This window comes from Mus caroli, unplaced genomic scaffold, assembly GCF_978045245.1.
Source record: "Mus caroli unplaced genomic scaffold, Mus_caroli_1 scaffold_8, whole genome shotgun sequence".
In the NCBI taxonomy this organism is placed as follows: domain Eukaryota; kingdom Metazoa; phylum Chordata; class Mammalia; order Rodentia; family Muridae; genus Mus; species Mus caroli.
Window position 1 is genome coordinate 117,777,257 of NW_028227263.1, and position 20,416 is coordinate 117,797,672.

Below are 20,416 nucleotides of genomic sequence, written 5' to 3' on the forward strand. Positions count from 1 at the left end.
CTCATTTTGAACTCACAGAGATCTGCCTGCCTTTGCCTCCCAAGCACTGGGACTAAGATGTGTTCCACCATGCCCTGCTCCTTTTTACTTCTGAGAGAAGATCTCCTGTAATCTAGGCTAGCCTTGAACTTTCTGTATAACAAGGCTGGCCTATGCCTCCCACATGCTAGGATAATGGGAGTGTACCATCACCACTGGCTTCCTAAATACTTTAATTTAATTTACTGTTTTATCCTCCAGCCTCCTGGGGTCCACAGTAGAGCTTCCAGAATTTAGAACATGTTTTTTAAAATTACATTTTGGGTGGTATAGAGGGGTCTGAGGCAGAAGGAACTGGAGTCCAGGGTTTCAAGGCAACTTAACAAGATTCTGCCTCAAAAACCAGAAGTGTACCTGTATCCAGTGCCATCACTGAGGAGACAGAAGCAGAAAGATCACAAGTTTCAGGCTAGCCTCGGCTACCTACTAGGACCTATCTAAAAAGGGATGGGGTGGGGTGAAGAGATGGCTCAGGTTCTGTTTCTGGCTCACAACCCACTGTAACCCCAGTTCCAGGGGACTGAATGCTGTGTTCTAACCTCTGTGGGTACCAGATTGGCATGTGGTTCATATATATACCTGCAGGTGAAATGAGCACAGACATTAAAAAGTAAATTATGGGGCTGGAGAGATGGCTCAGTGGTTAAGAGCTCTTCCAGAGGTCCTGAGTTCAATTTTCAGCAACCAGATGGTGGCTTACAACCATTTGTAATGGGATCTGATGCCCTCTTCTGGTGTGTCTGAAGACAGCAACAGTGTACTCATTTACATAAAATAAATAATACTTTAAAAAAATAAAAGACACACATCATTATGTCCTCTCCCCCTTCCCCTCCCTCCCTTCCTCCTCCTCCTTCTTTGACAGGGTCTGTGTAGCCCAAGGAGTGCTAAGATCAGAGGTGTGCACTACACCACACAGCTGTGATTCTCTGGACTGTGTGCCCTAGGCAGGCAGCTGTTGCCTGTTTTCCATCCTCAGTTGCTAATAAACTCTGAAAGATAATGAGATAACAAACAGAACCCTAATATTATTATGAAGATAACTTGGTAGCGCTGGAACGATACATACATTGAGAGTTGCGCTCTAAGCACTGTCCAGAGTGCGATACTATTGATTTAGGCACAAACTGGGACTCTCCCAGGCATCTGAGCGTCAGAAGATCTGGATTTTACCCTGGGTGTGCGGATTCTCCGCATCCAATCACCCTCTTTCCCGCCCCTGAACAGGTGGAACCGCATCGTGGAGTTGGTGGAACAGCGCAAAGAGGAGATGAGCGCGGTGCTGCTGGTGGAGAACCACGTGCTGGAGGTGGCGGAGGTGCGCGCCCAAGTGCGCGAGAAGCGACGGGCGGTGGAGAGCGCGCCCCGGGCGGGGGGAGCCCTGCAATGGCGCCTGAGTGGCCTGGAGGCGGCTCTACAGGCGCTGGAGCCGCGACAGGCGGCGCTGCTGGAGGAGGCGGCGCTGCTGGCCGAACGCTTCCCCGCACAGGCGACGCGCCTGCACCAGGGCGCCGAGGAGCTAGGAGCCGAGTGGGGCGCACTGGCCGGAGCGGCTCAGGCCTGCGGCGAGGCGGTTGCGGCGGCAAGTCGCCTGCAGCGTTTCCTGCGCGATTTGGATACTTTCCTGGACTGGCTGGTGCGGGCGCAGGAGGCAGCAGGCGCCGTCGAGGGGCCGCTGCCTCGCAGCCTGGAGGAGGCGGATGGGCTGCTGGCGCGCCATGCCGCGCTCAAGGAGGAGGTGGATCAGCGTGAGGAGGACTACGCGCGCATCGTGGCTGCCAGTGAAGCGCTGCTAGCGTCTGAGGGCGCGGAGCTGGGCCCCGGTCTGGCGCTAGACGAGTGGCTGCCGCACCTCGAGGTTGGCTGGCACAAACTGCTCGGCTTGTGGGAGGAGCGCAGGGAGGCGCTGGTCCAGGCGCACGTCTATCAACTCTTCCTGAGAGACCTGTGCCAGGCGCTTGCGGTGCTGCGCAACCAGGTGCCTGATGGCTGGCTGGGGTGCGGGGTCTGGGCTGAGAGGGATTGGGTGTAGGGTTACAGACTTGCTTAGATGTGTTTCCTGGGACCCCTAGATTCCTGCTTTGTTTGGGGTAGGGAATTAAAGGAGAAGTAGTGGTTTATCTGGAAAATTGAGGTGTGTGACAGATAAAAGGTTATGTTGAATGGTGTGGGTTCATGGTGCTGATAGATCTGTATATCTTCTATCTATCTATCTATCTATCTATCTATCTATCTATCTATCTATCATCGAATCAAGACAGGGCCTTTCTATGTAGTCTTGGCGGTGCTGAAACTTGCTATGTAGATTAGGCTAGACTTGCATTCACAAAGATCCTACTGCATCTGCCTTACAAGTGCTAGGATTAAAGGCATGTGCCACCACCATAGGCGCATAGTAGCATAGACGACCAGTTTTTAATTTAAAAAATTATTTTTATTTGTTTTGCCTGTGTGTATTCATGCATAAAACGCATTTAGAGTCCTGGGAGGCCAGAAGAGGGCACCAGATCCTTTGGGATTAGAGTTACAGTTATGAGCCACCATGTGGGTGATGGGAATCAAACACAGGTCCTTTGGAAGAGCAGCCTGTGCTCTTAATACTGGAGCTATCTCTCATCTTCCTATCTTTTAATTTTAAAAAGAATTTATTTTTATTATATTTAACGGTGTGCACCTGTGTGTACACTCGAAGATTCCCAAGAAGGCCAAGGCGATGGAGCTACTGGAGTTGGTCGTTGTGGAATTCGGAATGTGGGTGCTAGGAACCCAACTCAGATTTTTCTGGACGAGCAGTAAATACTCTTAAACAATGAGCCATCTGTCCAACCCTTGCTTTTATGGAGACAGGATCTATGGAGCCCTGGGGGTCTGGAACTCTCTGTACAGACCAGGCTGACCTTGAACTCTCACAGATCTTCTCTGAACAAAGTTCAGAGATTAGTGCTCTGCTTGGGTTTAGTGGTTTATGAGAGGTGAATTTGTGGATTATCACGTTTGAAGTGGCTTATTGGGATTGTGAATTATCTGGAAGGAGCTAGCAAGAGAGGATAGTTGATAGATTTGGCAGAGTGGGCAGAGACCTGGGGGAATCTGGAAGGACAGACTGCTAAAAAGAGGGGCCAGCAGGAGTAAAGGTCCTGAGGTGGAACTGTGCCTGAAGCCAACCAGCGTCCTGGGGTGGAGCCGAGCTGACCTGTATCCCTTCCGTTCCCAGGAGGTGGCGCTGTCTGGCGCTGAACTCCCTTGCACAGTGGAGTCGGTTGAAGAGGCGATGAAAAGGCACCGGGATTTTCTCACCACGATGGAGCTGAACCAGCAAAAGATGCAGGTGGCGGTTCAAGCTGCAGAGAGCCTGCTGCGGCAAGGCAACGCCTACGGGGAGCAGGCGCAGGAGGCAGTGGCACGGCTGCTAGAGAAGTAGGTCCCCAGTTCCAAAACTGTGCCCAGAAAGTGGGGTCTAGGCACAGTGGAGTGGAGAAGGGATACCCAGATCTTTCTTCCCACCCCTATTTCCAGCTTCTCTGCCTTTTCTCGGTTCAATTTAATTCCTTATTTGTTTATTTAATCTATGTTTTTGGCACAGGGTCTCTTGTAAACCAAGTTGGCCTGGGATTTTTTTATATCCATGCATCCATCTCTCCATCCATCCATCCATCTATCGTGTGTGTGTGTGTGTGTGTGTGTCCAACAGCTCAGGTATGAAGGTCAGAGTCAGAGGACAACTGAACTGGAAGGAGTTAGTCTTCTCCTCCTATCACATGACTATGAGGATCAAACTGGGCTTTTCAGGTTTGGCAGCAAGTGCCTTTACTTCCTGAGTCATGTCACCTGACTTAGCCTAGACCTTTTTTCATAGCTTGGGATGACATCAAACTCCTAATACTCCTCATCACGGGACTAAAGACACACATCATGGGGGCAGGGGAGATGGCTCAGCGGTTAAGAGCACTGACTGCTCTTCCAGAGGTCTCGAGTTCAATTCCTAGCAACCACATGGTGGCTCATAACCACCCGAAATCAGACGCCCTCAACGCCCTCTTCTGGTGTGTCTGAAGACAGCAACAGTGTACTCATTTACATAAAATAAATAAGTAATTCTTAAAAAAAAAAGACACACATCATTATGCCCTCTCCCCCTTCCCCTCCCTCCCTTCCTCCTCCTCCTCCTTCTTTGACAGGGTCTGTGTAGCTTAGGCTGATGTCAGACTCAAAGCAGTGCTACAGCCTCTTAAATAATAGGATTATAGACATGCCCCATTGTTCCTAGCTCTAATGTATTGTTTCGGGTTTGATTTTAATGGCTACTTTGTGAGCCAGCAGGACACAGCTGGTTCACCAAAAGATACAGCGTTTGAACACTGAGAATCTCAGTCCTCTGACCTGACTAGAGGGACTGAGTGTGGGTGACAGGGGAACCACGGGATCCCACAGTGAAAGGCCACACAAAGATGTATTCCAGATTTCTCCAGGAGGTACTCCTGCCTCTTGTCATGTTGGTTGACAAATATGTTGACTAACATCAGAGTCAGGCCTCTCCTGCCCCTTTTATGCTGCTCTGTGTCTGGGTCTCTCTGGGAGTAGCTCCCACATGCTGTCTCTTTGTATCCATTTATTTCTAATGTCTGTTTCCTCTTCCCTTTTCTCCTTCACTTTCCACTTTAGAGAAAAGATGCTATGTGCATCTCTAATGCCCTCTCCCTTGACAGTAGCCCAAGCTAGCCTCAACTCTTTATATATTAAGGCTGACCTCAAACTTCTGACCCTCCAACCTCAGGCTCCTAAGAACTGGGTTTATAGCGTGTGCCAACATATCCCTCCCACCCCCCACTTTCTCAGACCTTATTTTTGTTTCATCTCTTGGTTCTCTCTATCTCTCTAGAGGCAGTCCTGCATTCGTTTATTTTACATTCATTAAAAAGGACACACGGAGCAGTCACTGTATCTCAAGGAGCTCATGGCTGTGAATAAAACAGACAAAACAAACACCAAACAAAAACTGCCTCAGGCTGGGAAAATGTCCAGGCACAAGCACAAGGACCTGAGTTTTACCCCTAGCACCCACATAAAGAGCTGAGCAGTGGTAACGCCAGTTTTAATCCCACACTTGGGAGGCAGAGGCAGGAGGAGCCTGGAGACTCTGTGACCAGTCAGCTGAGCCAAGATGGTGAACTTCAGGTTAAATGAGAGGAACCGTCTCAACAAACAAAAATGGAGAGCAGAAGAGGAAGACACTGAATACTGACCTCTGGCCTATGTACATGTGCATACCCCCGCAAAAACAATACTCCTTGTCTCAGTGGATGTGTCACCCCAATGGAAGGGATAGATATGATAAAGAGTGCATATAACATGGGGATACAGTGCCAAGGATGAAATGAAAGGAAGAAAAGAAACCAGAAACTCTCAGGGAATGGTTAAGAAAGATGGTGGGCAATTACACCAAAGATTCTCAACCTGTGGGTCGCGACTCCTTGAGGTTCAACTTTTTCATAGGGGACACATGTCAGATACTCCACATATCAGATATTTACATTACAGTTCATAACCATAGCACAATTGCAATTATGAAGTAGCAAAGAAAAGAATTTTATGGTTGTGGGGGGGTCACCACAACATGTTAAAGAGTCCCAGTGTTAAGAAGGTTAAGAACCACTGAATTAGACCTTGGGAAGAGTCATTGCTATGGCCTAAAGATAAGCGGTGCTGTTCAAGTCACACCCAGAAAGACAGGTAAGAGAGAGTTAAAGAAGGATAGGGAAGCTGGGCGTGGTGGCACACACCTTTAATCCCAGCACTTGGGAGGCAGAGGCAGGCAGATTTCTGAGTTCAAGGCCAGCCTGGTCTACAGAGTGAGTTCCAGGACAGCCAGGGCTATACAGAGAAACTCTGTCTCAAAAAACCAAAACCAAACCAAAACAAAACAAAAAAACAAAGAAGGATAGGGAAAAAACACTTAGTAAGGTAGGAGTGTGTGTGTGTGTGGTGGCCTGGGAAAGAAGACACTTCACATTTTAAAAGATTAATTACATTTATTTATTTATTTATTTATTTAGTGTTTGTGTGTATACGTGTCACAATTCGTGTGTGACAATCAGAAGACAGTATGTGGGAGTATGTCCTCTCTTTCCATCGTGTGGGTCCCAAAGACGGAACTCATATCGCAGCGCCATTACACACTAAGCTATCACAGGCCCAACAGGTTCATCCTTGCTATCTTCCCTTTGCCTGGATTCTGGAGATGGAGGATGACAGGACAGGCATGCATATAAGCTGTGAGGTGCCACTACAATTGAATCACGTCCCCAGCCCCTCACTAAAGTATTCTAGGCAGGAGCTACCCCAGCCCTTCACTGGAGGATTCTAGGAGGGGCTCTCCCACTGAGCCACGCCCCGAGCCCTTTACTGGGGGATTATGGGCAGGGCAAAGGCATTGGTTAACACATGAAGCTTGATTTTGTTTCTAAGCATTTTTTGATCTGTTTGTTTTGTGTGTTGCATGTGCATGTTGTGTGTGTGTGTTGTTATGTCTCTGTGCCTTTCTTTGCCTATCTCTTACCCCTCCTTATCCCCCTCCTCCAATTCTCTCTTTCCTCTCTCTCTTCTCTGGAGCCCTGACCTATCAGTGTTTACTAGGCCTCCCCTTTCCCCTGCTCTACTTAACTCCTGCCAGCACTCTGATCCCATGCCTGAGCCTCTCTCCAGCCTTTCTCTTCTCCTTAGGAGCCAAGAAAATCAGCTGAGGGCCCAGCAGTGGATGCAAAAACTACTGGACCAGCTTGTGCTGCAGCACTTTCTTAGAGATTGTCATGAGGTAGGCCCTCCAGCTGTGCTGGGGACCATAGAAAAATGCCTGATCCCTGATGGTTGGGGGCGCTGGGACGCCCCGTCTAAGTGGGTCGAGGAACATTGCTCTCTGTATGCCACCAGGAGGCGCTAGGAGTCCTGTGCCAGAGCGCATGCCTGGCAGGTCTCTGTGAGCCCACGTGGGCTCCAGGGAGACAGGAGGGGCCCCGGGCTCCCCTGGCAACCGCTGAGTTCTCGCCTACGGTTCCTAGGGGAGGAGCGCTGATCTCACCTTTCTCTAGAGATTGGTGAAGCTAGGAGAGAGGCGGAGGGCTGGAGGTGGGGGTTGGGGAGTGGATGGAGCAATGGACAGAAGTACTCACTTCTTCAATCAGATGGTCCGAACTATGTCTTCGCTTCTATTTGGCTTAGTTAGTTATGGTGCTGGGGACCGGACTTCACTTTAGGCAAGGGCTCGAGCTACCGTGTTACATTCCTAGACCCTTAACTACTAGGAATCAAATCCCTTCTCTTACACGCCTCGGAATCACAGCTCATAAGAGATGACCCAGACCCGCTTCTGCATTGAAATACTGAAACTTCTCCTCTTGTCTAGTATTCCGAAGGAACTCGATGGACCTCTATCACCTCATAGATGGTTCATAGACGTCTCAATTCCTAGATATGCCCCGGCCCCAAGCTCCCCAATCTTTGTCACCCAGGATTAGACTCTACACCTGTTAAGACTGGTACCTGTTTCTTCCAGAAGGTTCAGGAACTAAGCCCTTGTCCTCCTCCCACCCCAACTAAAGATGGCTTGACTGTGCTTATTGAACACCCATGGCAGACTACATACGAAGTAGACACAGACCTCCAACATCCCCCCTGGCCCCCCGCCACCACCACCACCACCGTAACTGAGTGAGCCCATTAGCAATGGGTCCTTGTTGGCCCTCCTCATTGGCAATGATTCTGGACAGCATCACAGATGTTCCAGGCTGCTCCTGCCCTAACCTCTACCCTCAGATGGTAGTCAGAAACCGGAGCCTCTCCGGGTTAACCATGGCCCAGGAATCTCTTCAGCCCCCCTTACCAATACATAACACCCTCACTTAGTTAAAGGATCCGGGGATTCGGACCCCTCCTGTCCTTAGGAAAGGACCTGACCCTTGTCATGACTGTTCTGGACCCAATAGCAAAGATCTGAAATGGAGTTGAAGGTCCCCGGCCTGGAAGCTCAGAGAATGTGGTGATTTCTCCCTCCACCCCGACTAGGGCCCCCCGCAAAGGAGGCGGGCCTGGAGGCAGGCAGGGGGCGCGCGCGGGCGGGCGCGTGGCCGCGGCGCGGGGGCGAGGGAGGGGGCGCGCGCCCGCCGGAGCTTCTGCTGTTGCCGCTGCCGCCGCCGCTGCCGTCGCAGTGGAGGGGCGAGTGCCTGCCCGCCTGCCGCAGGGACGCTCCTCCAACGCCGCCGCCGCCGCAGGTCTCGGGGGCGCCGGGGGGAGGGGGAAAAGGAGAAGACAGAGGGGGAGGGGGCCTGCGCGCGCCCCCGCGGACACGCGCGGGGGAGGGGGCTCGTGCGCGTGCTCGCCATCTGGGCCCGCGGGAGGGAGGGGCGGGGGCGGTGCGGGGGCGGGCCTGGACCCCCGCCCCGGGGGAGGGACGAGCCGGGAACTGTCCGTGGTGCTGGAGCCGCAGGGAGAGGGGGCAGGGAGGGGAGCTAGCCTAGGCTAGTCTGCATTTGCTGTAAGAGTGAAGCAGGGGGTCCCAACCTTCCTACGAGGGGATCAAATTTGTCCTGGTCTTGAGGAGTTCCCAGATTTTTAGGGCTTTGCGTCTTCAGTTCCTGCGGGGTCCGTAGAACCCTCGGATGGCAGGGTGGTGGTGAATCACTTTTTTTTTGGGGGGGGGGGTGACGAGGGCTCTGCATAGGGATATGAGGTATTCTATGTGATCTGAGTCCAAGGGGCTCTGACTTTTAGGGAGGTTTTTCTTGGTTGTGGAGAGAGTCTAGCCTAGCACTGAGTGGCCAAAGGGGGCAATCCCTTTTAAGAGGCTTTACCCAGAGGATGCGTATCACCTCCGTTAGGGCTTTTGCCTTCACTGTGGGACTCTAGGTGCGCGTTCATCCCTGTGTAGGGAGTTGGGGGATTCAGCGTTTGACTTTGCGCGTGTGTGTATGTGAGAAGCTGTCCTGGCCTCCTGAGGAGCACGTACTCTGGGGATGTGGGGTGGGGTGGGGTTTGGCCGGCTCGGAATTTGTCCTTGAATATGACTGCGTTTACCTCCCGGGGCCGCGGAGTTCGGGCTTTTTTTTTTTTTTTTTTTTCCTGGAGGGAGGAGGAGGATCTTGTGACTGGAGTAGGGAGGAGCAACCCTCCCAGGCTCAGGCTTTGGTAGAGAGGAGATTGCGGCTTTGGGAACAAGTCTTGTTTAACAGGCACTTCCCCCTCCCCAAGTGCTAGAGGTAGAACAGGATTCCAGAACTTTTTCATGCAAAGCAAGCAACCACTCTAGCCCTGAGCTGAGCCCTCACTCCTGTCGGGAGGAAGGGGCTCAGAAAATAGCCTAAAGAAAACATTTTTACTGTTCGAATTTTGGATTACCTTAGCTTGGGAGGGGTGCTGGATCAGGAGGTTTGGTCTGACCCACATTGGGAATCCTGTATTTTGGAGGTAGATTGATTCTAGGCAGCCTGTTGCTCATATTTTGGGCGTTGGCTGGTCATAATTTGGGTTAACTGTGTTCTTAGTCACAGGTGCTGCATTTAGGTCTCATTAGAATTTCTGAGCCCAGGGGGATGGGTCTTCTCTAGCTTAGAGGCCTAATTTGCAGGAAGCTAAATGTGGAAATAGTCTGGAGGTTTGGGGGAATGTTGGTCTGACAGTGGGGTGCTGGGGCTAGATTTAGGCTTATTCAACCCATAGAATAGGTTAAGGATTTAAAAACAAAATTAAATTAACAGGGTCCTACTATATGACCAGACTAGCCACAAACTCACTATCCTCTCCCCAGTTCTGGGGTGACAGCCATGCACCTTCCCCTCCATTTTGAGAGTTGAGGGTTTGGTCCTTATTAGAGGGTCACAATTCTTCTCCTTTAAGACATTTTTATTTTTTATGACATGGATCTCACTCATCTTACATGTAGACAACTTTGGGTGCATGCAAGTGGGTCAGAGGGCAGCTTTCAGGAGTTGGTTCTCTCCTTCCACCATGTGGGTCCTCAGAGACTGAGCTCTGGTGTTCAGGCTTGGCAGCAAGTGCCTTTACCCACTAAGCCATCTCAGCATCTCAGGGTCTCAGTTTTGCTATGGGCGGGAGTTACAAACATTTGAAGAGTTTAAGAGGTTGATTTGACCTGCAGTGTAAGGAGGTGGGTCCAGACATCCTACTTTTGTTTCTTGTGCATGGCTAAGGCTGGCAGAGTCCAAGGATTCCGTATTGGGGGATCACACAGTCATCTTCTAACCAGGAAAGGGCTTGAGAGTCCTTCTAATCAGTCTTATTTGCACAGATTTCCCCTCCCTTCACTTAGCCCAACTCTTATGGGCCAAGAGCCTGAACCTGAAGTTCTTGAGGGGTGTTTTAAGGCTGCGCCAGATGGGGAGAGGGACCATCCTGAGCCCTCTTCCTCTGCCCTGCACAGCTGGATGGCTGGATCCATGAGAAGATGCTGATGGCTCGTGATGGCACCCGGGAAGATAGCCACAAGCTGCACAAGAGATGGCTCCGGCACCAGGCGTTCATGGCTGAGCTGGCTCAGAATAAGGAGTGGCTGGAGAAGATAGAAAGGGTGAGGAAGATGAAGGGTCCTCTGCTGTCTGGGAGACACACTCTCGCTTCTGATTCCCTCACTGTCATCCTTTTGGGCTGACCATCCCTCTACTGCTTCAAACCTGTACAATGTCTGCCTGCTTCTAGCTAGGTGACTGGAAGTAGCTATTGTAACCCAGGGCCTCAGTTTGCCCACCTGTACAAGGGTCATCCTGTCTTCTGATAGTTGCTCATCCTCCTATTTCCTAACATATCTACCTTATAAACTCTATCACAGTTCCTTTCACATCACTTAAGCCATTTAATATGGAAGCCTTAGTTAGACATGAGCTGGGGAAGCCCTAGGTTCAAGTAAAATTTATTTATTTTTTTCAACCCTAGTTTCAGGTTCTATAACCAGCTGTGATATCTTAGAGAACTGTTTTGGCCTTCTGAACTCTTGGTTCCTTTTTTTTCTTTCTTTCTTTTTTTAAAAATTAATTTATTTATTATATATAAGTACAATGTAGCTGTCTTCAGACACACCAGAAGATGGTTGTGAGCCACCATGTGGTTGCTGGGATTTGAACTCAGAACCGTTGGAAGAGAAGTCAGTGGTCTTAACTGCTGAGCCATCTCTCTCCAGCCCCCTTTTTCTTTTTGTTTGTTTTTTGTTTTTGGAGACAGTGTTTCTCTGTGAAGCCCTGGCTTCCCCAAAACTCACTCTGTAGACCAGGCTGGCCTCAAACTCAGAGATCCACCTGCCTCTGCCTCCTACGTGCTGCGATTAAAGGTATGTGCCACCACTACCCAACTCCTCCTCCTCCTCTTCCTCCTCCTCTTCCTCTTCCTCCACTTGCTTTTTGAGACACAGTCTTGCTGTGTAGCCTAGGCTGGCCTATAATTAAACCCAAGATCTTCTTTCAGTCTCCCTAGTACTGGATTGCAGTCTTGCATTACCACGTGCAACTTCCATTTGCCCTTTGGAGTAAAAATAAGCAAATAGCTGTAGCCACCTCTCTGGGTTTTTGTGCACACAAAGTGTGTTAGAGTACCAGGTACCACGTGTGTGTATATGTGATATAAGACCAGGCACCCATGGATTTGTGTGTGGGGTCTTTTCCTGGTGCTAGAAATAGAACTCAGAGTTTGATGCATGCTAGGAGAGTGCTCTGCTGCCTAGCTACATCAGAGCCAGCTTTTCTGCTTCTTTCCTTCCTTCTTTCATTCTATCTTTTTTTTTTAATATTATATGTATTATTTTTCATTACTGGAAATAGAATTCAGAATCTTGGATATGCCACTCTACCACTGACTCATAATCTTAGCCCTTAATTTTTTTATTTTACTTTTTGTTTTTTGAGGTAGGGTCTTGCGTAGCCCAGGGTCTTTGAGGCCCAGGCTGGACTTAGACTCACGAGTCAGCTGAAGAGGACCTTGAGCTGCTGGTCCTCCTGCCTCCACCTCCCAAGTTCTGGGAAGTCAGGCATGCACCACCACACTTGGTCTCCCTTTATTTTATTTATCTATTTTTATTACTTTGGTTTGATGAAACAGAGTCTCACTGTGTAGACCAGGCTGACCTCCAACTTCCAGTGATCCCCCTGCCTCTACTTCTCAACTGGTACAATTATAGGTGTGAGTCACCATACCTAGTTTGATGTTGTTATTTTTATTTCTTCTTTCTTTCTTCCTTTTCCTTTTCCTCTTCCTTCCTTCCTTTCTTTTTTTGAGACAGGGTGTCACTATGTCATCTTGGTTAGCTTGGAACTCTATGTAGACCACACTAGCCTCAAAGCCACAGAGATCCTCCTGCCTCTGCTTCCTGGTGCAGCGATTAAAAGCATGTGCCTGTTATTTTTAACATTTCATAAATGTAGCACTGAGCCTGCAGGGCAGTCGACTTCCATTTTGGAAGCGCCTAGATAGGTACTTGCTTTTAAGGATCAACCTCCCCTTTTTCTGGGTGAACCCTTAGAACTGTAGTCGAGGGCACCCTCACTTTTCTATTCAAAGAGAGACACTCATGTTAGCCTTATACTCTTAAATGATCTCATCGGTAACCCTTAAAGGGCAGTATGTAGCAAAACCAGTCTTCTGGGCCTTGAGCTTAATGGAGGTTCATTCTCTCCTTGCTCTCTCCTCCCCTCCCCTTCCCTTTCTCTCCTCCCCCTCCCTTCCCTCTCCTCCTTGCTCCTCTCCCCTTTTCTCTCCTTCCATGTCCTCTCTTCTTCTCTCCCTCTTCTTTCTCATGGTCCGTCCTTCCCATATCTGTTTGGGTCTCTTTGTGTCCCCCTATCTACCCTGTCTGTCTCTTATCTGTTTTTCTTGGTTCTATTGCTGCCTGTGTCCACTCTTCCATTTCTAACTCCCTACTCTGTCTCTTTTGTGTCTCTCCTGTTGTCACGGAATCTCTGTCTGTTACTGTTGCCCATCTCCTCCTTCCTCTCCTTTCCGACTCCGACCTTCCATCCCACTGGCCAGGAGGGCCAGCAACTGATGCAGGAGAAACCGGAGCTGGCAGCCTCTGTGCGCAAGAAATTAGGTGAGATCCGGCAGTGCTGGGCGGAGCTGGAGAGCACCACACAGGCCAAGGCGCGCCAGCTCTTCGAGGCCAGCAAGGCAGACCAGCTAGTGCAGAGCTTTGCAGAACTGGACAAGAGGCTGCTTCACATGGAAAGCCAGCTGCAAGACGTAGACCCCGGTGGGGACCTGGCCACTGTCAACAGCCAGCTCAAGAAGTTACAGGTATGACCTACTGGCTGGTCTGGTGAGGGGGCTCACATCCAACCCTCTGGGGTGTTTCAACCTGAGGCTGTCCAGCTCGGAGTCACTGGAAGCAGCCATCACCCTGTGGTCAGGGACACACAGGACAGAGGGAACCTAGAAAGAAATAAGCAATACAAGACATTTCCTCAGGATTTGATATTATTTTCTGTGTGGAGAAAGAAAGGCCCAGAGGTAAGAGAACAGCTTTAGCCAGGATAAATACTCCGTGGAGTATTTCTTCTTCTGGTCCCTGGGCTCAATGCTTCTTGACCCCTTGACCCCTGCAGCAATCCCAGAAGCAGATGCTGTTATTAGCCTCATCTTACCAATGAGAAAACCACACAAAAAGTGAAGTGCCTGACCCAAAGATGTGTAGTGGCCAGTTTCTGTCTTACCCAACAAAGGGTCCCTAAAGAGCATCTCTGTGCCTGCCTAAGCCCCACGGCAGCTGGTTCATGTTCAGGCCTTGGAGGTCTGTGTGGCACGTAGGTACGGGGTGTGAATGTAGACTCCATATTCCTCCAGAGGTGGAATGGCACCTGTCTTTAAATGCCAGGGATGGCATTTGATTGGCTGATCATAAATGGAGGCTGTGGAAAGTGAATTTCCCCACTTGGGGAGCAAATGGTTGGGGTTGGATTTGAACCTGGACCCTTCAAGTCTTCACTACTCCTTGGATGGAATTCTTACTCAGTTTTTTTTTTCCTGTAAAGTGATCAACATGGTAGGTGGAAAATTAAATAAATGAATAAATAAGTAAAATACATAAAGTGAGAATGTAGATGAGTTGGGAGAGTGGTAGTCTGGATTTGATCCTCAGCCTTGTGTACGGCAGAGTATTAACTATAGGCTGGTAATCCCAGCATAACAGAGATGAAAGCATGGGGACATGCTTGGCTTCAGCCACTTCCTGACTAACCTGGGCTACAGGAGACCCTATTTCAAACCAACAGTAAAATTAGAGCTTTAAAAAAAAAATTAGACTCTGGCTCAGTGGCAGAGAACTTGCCTAGAATCTTCCAGTGAGGGGCTGGGGGCGTGGCTCAATATGTAGAGCCCCTGCCTAGAATCCCCCAGTGAGGGGCTGGGGGTGTGGCTCAGTGGTAGAGCCCCTGCCTAGAATCCCCCAGTGAGGGGCTGGGGGCGTGGCTCAGTGGTAGAGCCCCTGCCTAGAATCCCCCAGTGAGGGGCTGGGGGCGTGGCTCAGGAGTAGAGCCCCTGCCTAGAATCCCCCAGTGAGGGACTGGGGGCATGGCTCAGTGGTAGAGTACTTGCTTGATGCCTTCAAAGCCCTGAGGTCCATTCTCAGCACAGAAAAAAAAAAAAGGACTAATAAGAAAAGCATAATTATTTAAGTATACTGATTTTTTTGAAAAGCTTTGCTTATGTCAAGTAGGCCTGTCACTATTAACCATATGAAAAATGAAAAATTTCAATATTTATTTATCATTGAAGTGACTATTAAATCTATCACAAATTATCCTTAATAACTCTCTTTTATAAAGAACAACTTGAGGCTGGTGAGATGCCTTAGCCAATAAAGGGACTTGCTGCCAAGCCTGACAACTTTGAATTTGATCCCTGGGTTCCACATGCTAGAACCAACTCCTGTGTAGTTGTCCTTCCACCTACACACACACACACACACACACACATTGTGGTATGTGTGCACCCACACACACATGCATGTGCTCACACATACTACATACAGGATGGATTTTTTTATAAACAAAAAGTGGGCTGAAGAAATGACTCAGCAAAAATAAAGAAAAAAAGAAAAAAAAGGAAAAAAAGAAAGAAATGACTCAGCAAAACGCTTGCTGCTCAAGCGTGAGAATCCATGCTTGATCCACACAAAACAGCTAGGCACAGCAGTGCACACTGTAATCCCAGTGCTGGCAGGTGACAGTAGGAGGCCCCCTGGGGTGTGCTGGCCAGTCAGTCTCACTGACTCCAGAAGCTCCGGATTCACTGAGAGACCCTGCCTCAAGCAAATGAAGAGGGCAGCAATAAAGGGACATAGCCTTGACATTGACCTCTGACCTCTGTGTACACACACGTGGATGAGCACCTATACTTGTGCACAGACAACCATCTCACACACACACACACATACACACACACACACTAATAAATAAATAAATAAATAAATAAATAAATAAATAAATAAATAAGTAAAAAGAACAATGTTTAAATGTGAGTCGTTTTTTATTTTTGTAGCTCTTCCTGGTGAGAAATAGAGAAAGGGCTTCCTCTCACTTGCCTCTGCTTTTAGTCTGTTGGGGCCAAATGCATCATCTAGCTGGTCTCTGAAAAATCTTGCATTGAAAAGAATGAGAGTAATATAGGCTACTAGCACCTTGGTAGGTAGACAGACATATATATAGGTAGGAAGATGGATGGATGGATAGATGGATGGCTGGAGAGACAGACAGATAAACTGATCCTCAGACAGATAAACTGATCCTATGGGTTGGTGGCTGGCTGGAGAGATACTAGATAGACAGACAGACAAACTGATATTGTGGGTGAGTGGATAGATGAATGGATGGGTGGATGGATGGATAGATAACTAGATAGATAACAGTTTCATATAACCTAGGCTGGTTTGGAACTTGCTGTGTAGCTAAAAATCACCTTGATTTTTGAGCCTTCATTCTCTACCACCTGAGAATTATTGTATTGTGTGCATAAGCCACCACGCTTTGCTTATACAGTGCTGGAAGTCAAATCCACATTCTACCAGCAGAGCCACGTCCTTAGCCCATGCCTTAATATTCTTTTCTTTTTGTTGTTGTTTTTTTGTTTTTGTTTTTGGAGGCAGGGTTTCTCCATGTAGCCCTGACTGTCCTGGAACTCACTCTGTAGACCAGGCTGGCCTCGAACTCAGAAATCCGCCTGCCTCTGCCTTCTGAGTGCTGGGATTAAAGGCGTGCGCCACTACCACCCGGCTGTCTTACTATTCTTTATAAAAAGAGCTCACAGCAAGCCTTGAAAGGGTTTCAGGGATCCCCAGGTCACACTGTTAGCAAACACATTGCACCACACACTGTGACCCCGAATCCTTCAGTGGGTGCCCACGGGGAAGCCCATGGCCCAGATGGAATCCCTGACGAGCTGAAGGCTACACAGCCATGTTTAGTTGTTGATTTGGATTTTTTTAAAAAAAGAATTATTTATTTATTTCATGTATATGAATACATTGTTGCTACCTTTGGACAGACCAGAAGAGGGCATCAGATCCCATTACAGATGGTTGTGAGCCACCATGTGGTTGCTGGGAATTGAACTCAGGACCCCTGGAAGAGCAGCCAGTGCTCTTAACCATGAGCCATCACTCCAGCCCCTGGATTTTGTTTTATTTTTGTTTGTTTGTTTGTTTTGTTTGTTTTTTGAAGCAGGGTCTCACTATACAGCCAGGCAGGGATCGAACCCCAGGCAGTCCTCTTGACTCAACCTTCCAAGTGTGGGTAGAGGTTATCGAGTGTAACACCATGCCTGGTTTTGAATTTTAGCCCTTCCACTTTCTTGCTGAGTCATATTGGAGAAGTAGCTGTGCCCATTTGCCTTCTTCCTGCAATGGAAGGACCCTGGTTCTGGCTCAACTGTTGACAGCAGGACCAGAAATGCCACTGTCAAGGGTCAGAGCCTGGAACCAGGCTGCCTGCCACCTTCTAACTCTGAGACTCATTGGCAGGGTGGCTAAGAGATATTATTCATCTTCTTTTGCCTCAGTTTCTCCTTTGCTAACATAGACATACTGATGATAGTGCCTCCTCTCCACTGTGAAGACAAAAAAGTTGAAACCCCTAAGATATCCATAGACTGACTGCCCCTTCACAGCTGAGAGTTAAGATGATAGGGAGGTCTCTTGGTGGTCCCCACCTGGAAGCTGGGATTTGGGAGGTGGAGGAAGGAAGATCAGGAGATCAAAGCCATCTCTGATACATAGTGGGTTTCAAGCCAGCCTGGCTTGAAGTTGGTCAATAGGTTATATTGACCTATTGATCAATAGGTCAATAGGAGGTAGGGATAAAAGAAGGTAATGGATTGAGATTATGACTAAAGTACACATATGTGTATATATGAAATATGTATGTATACAAATGTATTAGATGTATATACATATGTATATACACATGTCTATGCATCTGAAAGTATATCAAAACCCATTATGTTGCTTCTTTGCATGGTGTGTGTGTGTATGCATGAGTATGTGTGTGAGCGTGTTTGTGTGTTGGTGGTATGTGCATGTGTGTGTGTGTGTATATGCATGTGTATATGTGAGTATGGTATGTGTGTGTGTTTGCTTTATTTTTAAAATGTGTTTATTCTAATCATGTCCTTGTGTGTATCTGTATGCGTGTGTGCCATGTTTGTGGATGCCTGTGGAGAATGGAGGTGTTGGATCCCCGGAGCTGTAGTTACAGGTTGCTTGGCCACCTGACATGTCGAGAGCACTGGGACTTGAACCCAGGTCCTCTAGAAGCGCAGTACACATGCTTAGCCACTGAACTACCTCTCCAGCCCCTGTTTGTGTTGTTTGAAGGCAGGGCCTCTCACTCACTCTACCTGGAGGTCACACAACCATGCCCAGCTTTTGTCAGAGAGAGCTGGTCATTTGACTCAGGTCCTCATGCATGTGTGGCAAGCGATTTCCTGACTGTGAGCCATCTCCACCAACCCAAACCATCGGTTTTTGCCTTTTCTTTCTTCTTCTTCTTCCTCTTCCTCTTCTTCCACTTCCTCCTCCTCCTCCTCCTCTTCCTCCTCCTCCTCCTCCTCCTCCTCCTCCTCCTCCTCCTCTTCTTCTTCTTCTTCTTCTTCTTCTTCTTCTTCTTCTTCTTCTTCTTCTTCTTCTTCTTCTTCTTCTTCTTCTTTCTTCTTCTTTTTGACAGGGTCTCACCAGAGAGCCCTGGCTGGGCTGGAATTCACTCTGTAGACCAGGCTGGCTTCAAGCTCACAGAGATCCACTTGTCTTTGCCTCTCTAGTGTTGGGATTAAAAGTGTGGGTTACCATGCCTGACATAAAAACATTTTTATTTTTTTAATTTTTTAATTTTTTATTTTTTTGGTTTTTGGAGACAGGGTTTCTCTGTATAGCCCTGGCTATCCTGGAACTCACTTTGTAGACCAGGCTGGCCTCAAACTCAGAAATCCGCCTGCCTCTGACTCCCGAGTGCTGGGACTAAAGGCATGCCCCACCACGCCTGGCTAAAAACATTTTTATTATTTTTATTTATTTATTTTTTTTTTGTGGTTTTTCGAGACAGGGTTTCTCTGTATAGCTCTGGCTGTCCTGGAACTCATTTTGTAGACCAAGCTGGCCTCGAACTCAGAAATCCGCCTGCCTCTGCCTCCCGAGTGCTGGGATTAAAGGCGAGCGCCACCACGCCCGGCTAACATTTTTAAATTAAAAAAAAAAAAAAAGTTATTTTGGGGACCAGGGCCCAGCATATGTGATATCTTGGGTTTTATCCTCAACATTGTAAAATCAATCAAACAAACAAATCAGAGCGTGTCCAGGTGCGGAGGTGATGCACCCCTGTAATTGCCGCACTGTGGAGGTGAAGAGGAGACGAGTGTGTGGTCGTCCTTGGCTAGAGTGAGGTGGAAGCCACTGTTAGGCCCTGTCTCAAACAACAGAAATGGCTACAAAAGAGCCAGCAGTAATGGCACACATCCTAGCAAGAGAACACCTACAAGTTTAAGACTCGCCTAGGCTACCTACACGATACCCAGTTTCTTTCTTTCTTTTTTTTTTTTTTTTTTTTTTTTTGGTTTTTCGAGACAGGGTTTCTCTGTGTAGTCGTGACTGTCCTGGAACTCACTCTGAAGCCCAGGCTGGCCTCGAACTCAGAAATCCGCCTGCCTCTGCCTCCCGAGTGCTGGGATTAAAGGCGTGCGCCACCACGCCCGGCTGATACCCAGTTTCAAAAACAAAATGAAAAGCGAGAGAATAAGCGTCCTGGGCTAGCCTCTCCAGCTTTACTTTAATTACATTATTTGGTGACAGTTCATGACTTCATATGTTTCTGCTCAGATCCCATTTGGGGCATCTACTCCTCATGTGATTTTTTATAAGTGTATTTGGGGGTGGCATATGGTGCTAAACCTAGACACTCTGGGCTCTCTCGGTGCCCGAGTGCTTCTGGTGATGATGCTTCCTCCCAGAAACGAGCTGTTTCCTGAATTCCAGTCAACGCCAGCATTGCCACACTTAGGTTCTGCTGTGGTGGGCCCAGGTGTGCATTTGTGCACCTTCCCCTTAACTAACAAGCTACCTCATGTCTTTGTTGGCTATGCCTGTTGTTGTATGACCTGGTGGGGGTGGTGACACACATCTGCAATCCCAGCACTCAGGTCGTGGAGACAGGGGTCAGAAGGTCAAGACCATCCTTAGCTATGTAGGAAGGGGACCCCAGCTGGGCTACATGAGACCCTATCTCAAACAACACCAAAACAAAACAAAATCAGAGACAGGTCAGGTGTATTGGTGCGCACCTTTAATCCCAGCACTCAGGAAAAAGAGGCAGTGGGTTCGAGGCTAGCCTGGTCTACAGAGAAAATTCCAAGACAGCTTGGGGATATACAGTAAGATCCCATCTAAGAGAAAGGAAGGAAGAAGGGGAGGGGAGGGGAGGGGAGGGGAGGGGAGGGGAGGGGAGGGGAGGGGAGGGGGACAGACCAGAGAAAGGATCTGCAGTCTCTGGCTTCATTAGAGTTGTCTCTCCCTCCCCTAAATTCCAGCCATCCCAGCAGATGGGAGCAGGAGTCCCATTTTGTCAAGTAAAGATAAACAGGATAAAATACAGATAAAATAAAGAGAAAGGACCAGAACAGGACTCCTGGGCTCCTTCCCCAGCAGGGGGCGCTCAAGACAAGAGTGGGCTCTGGCCTCCAGATGGAGCCCAGCTGGGCCTCACTAGGGGATGGGAGGCACCTCCCAAGGTCCTACTGTTCCCTGGGGGCCTGCCTGGGAGCTGAGCACAGGGTATCTGACAGAGGGAGGGACAGAGCCACCATTCAAATTGGCATGCATACTGGGGAACCTCTCTCCTCTCCCTGTTGT

At 48.7% G+C, this 20,416-nt stretch overlaps 1 protein-coding gene across 3 annotated transcripts in view; it reads left to right on the forward strand.

The window, feature by feature from the left end:
- Sptbn4 (spectrin beta, non-erythrocytic 4) overlaps window positions 1-20,416 on the forward strand; it is a 91,261-nt gene that overhangs the window by 41,399 nt on the left and 29,446 nt on the right. Inside the window, exons 16-20 of one of the 3 annotated variants that reach the window (XM_085841998.1) lie at window positions 1,267-2,017; window positions 3,254-3,456; window positions 6,760-6,850; window positions 10,469-10,615; window positions 13,060-13,323. In XM_085841998.1, the coding sequence (XP_085698124.1) occupies window positions 1,267-2,017; window positions 3,254-3,456; window positions 6,760-6,850; window positions 10,469-10,615; window positions 13,060-13,323 (1,456 nt within the window). Of the gene's footprint in view, window positions 1-1,266; window positions 2,018-3,253; window positions 3,457-6,759; window positions 6,851-8,193; window positions 8,304-8,554; window positions 8,567-10,468; window positions 10,616-13,059; window positions 13,324-20,416 lie in introns of those variants that run through there. The other 2 variants (XM_021166019.3, XM_085841999.1) reach the window with 2 other exon arrangements.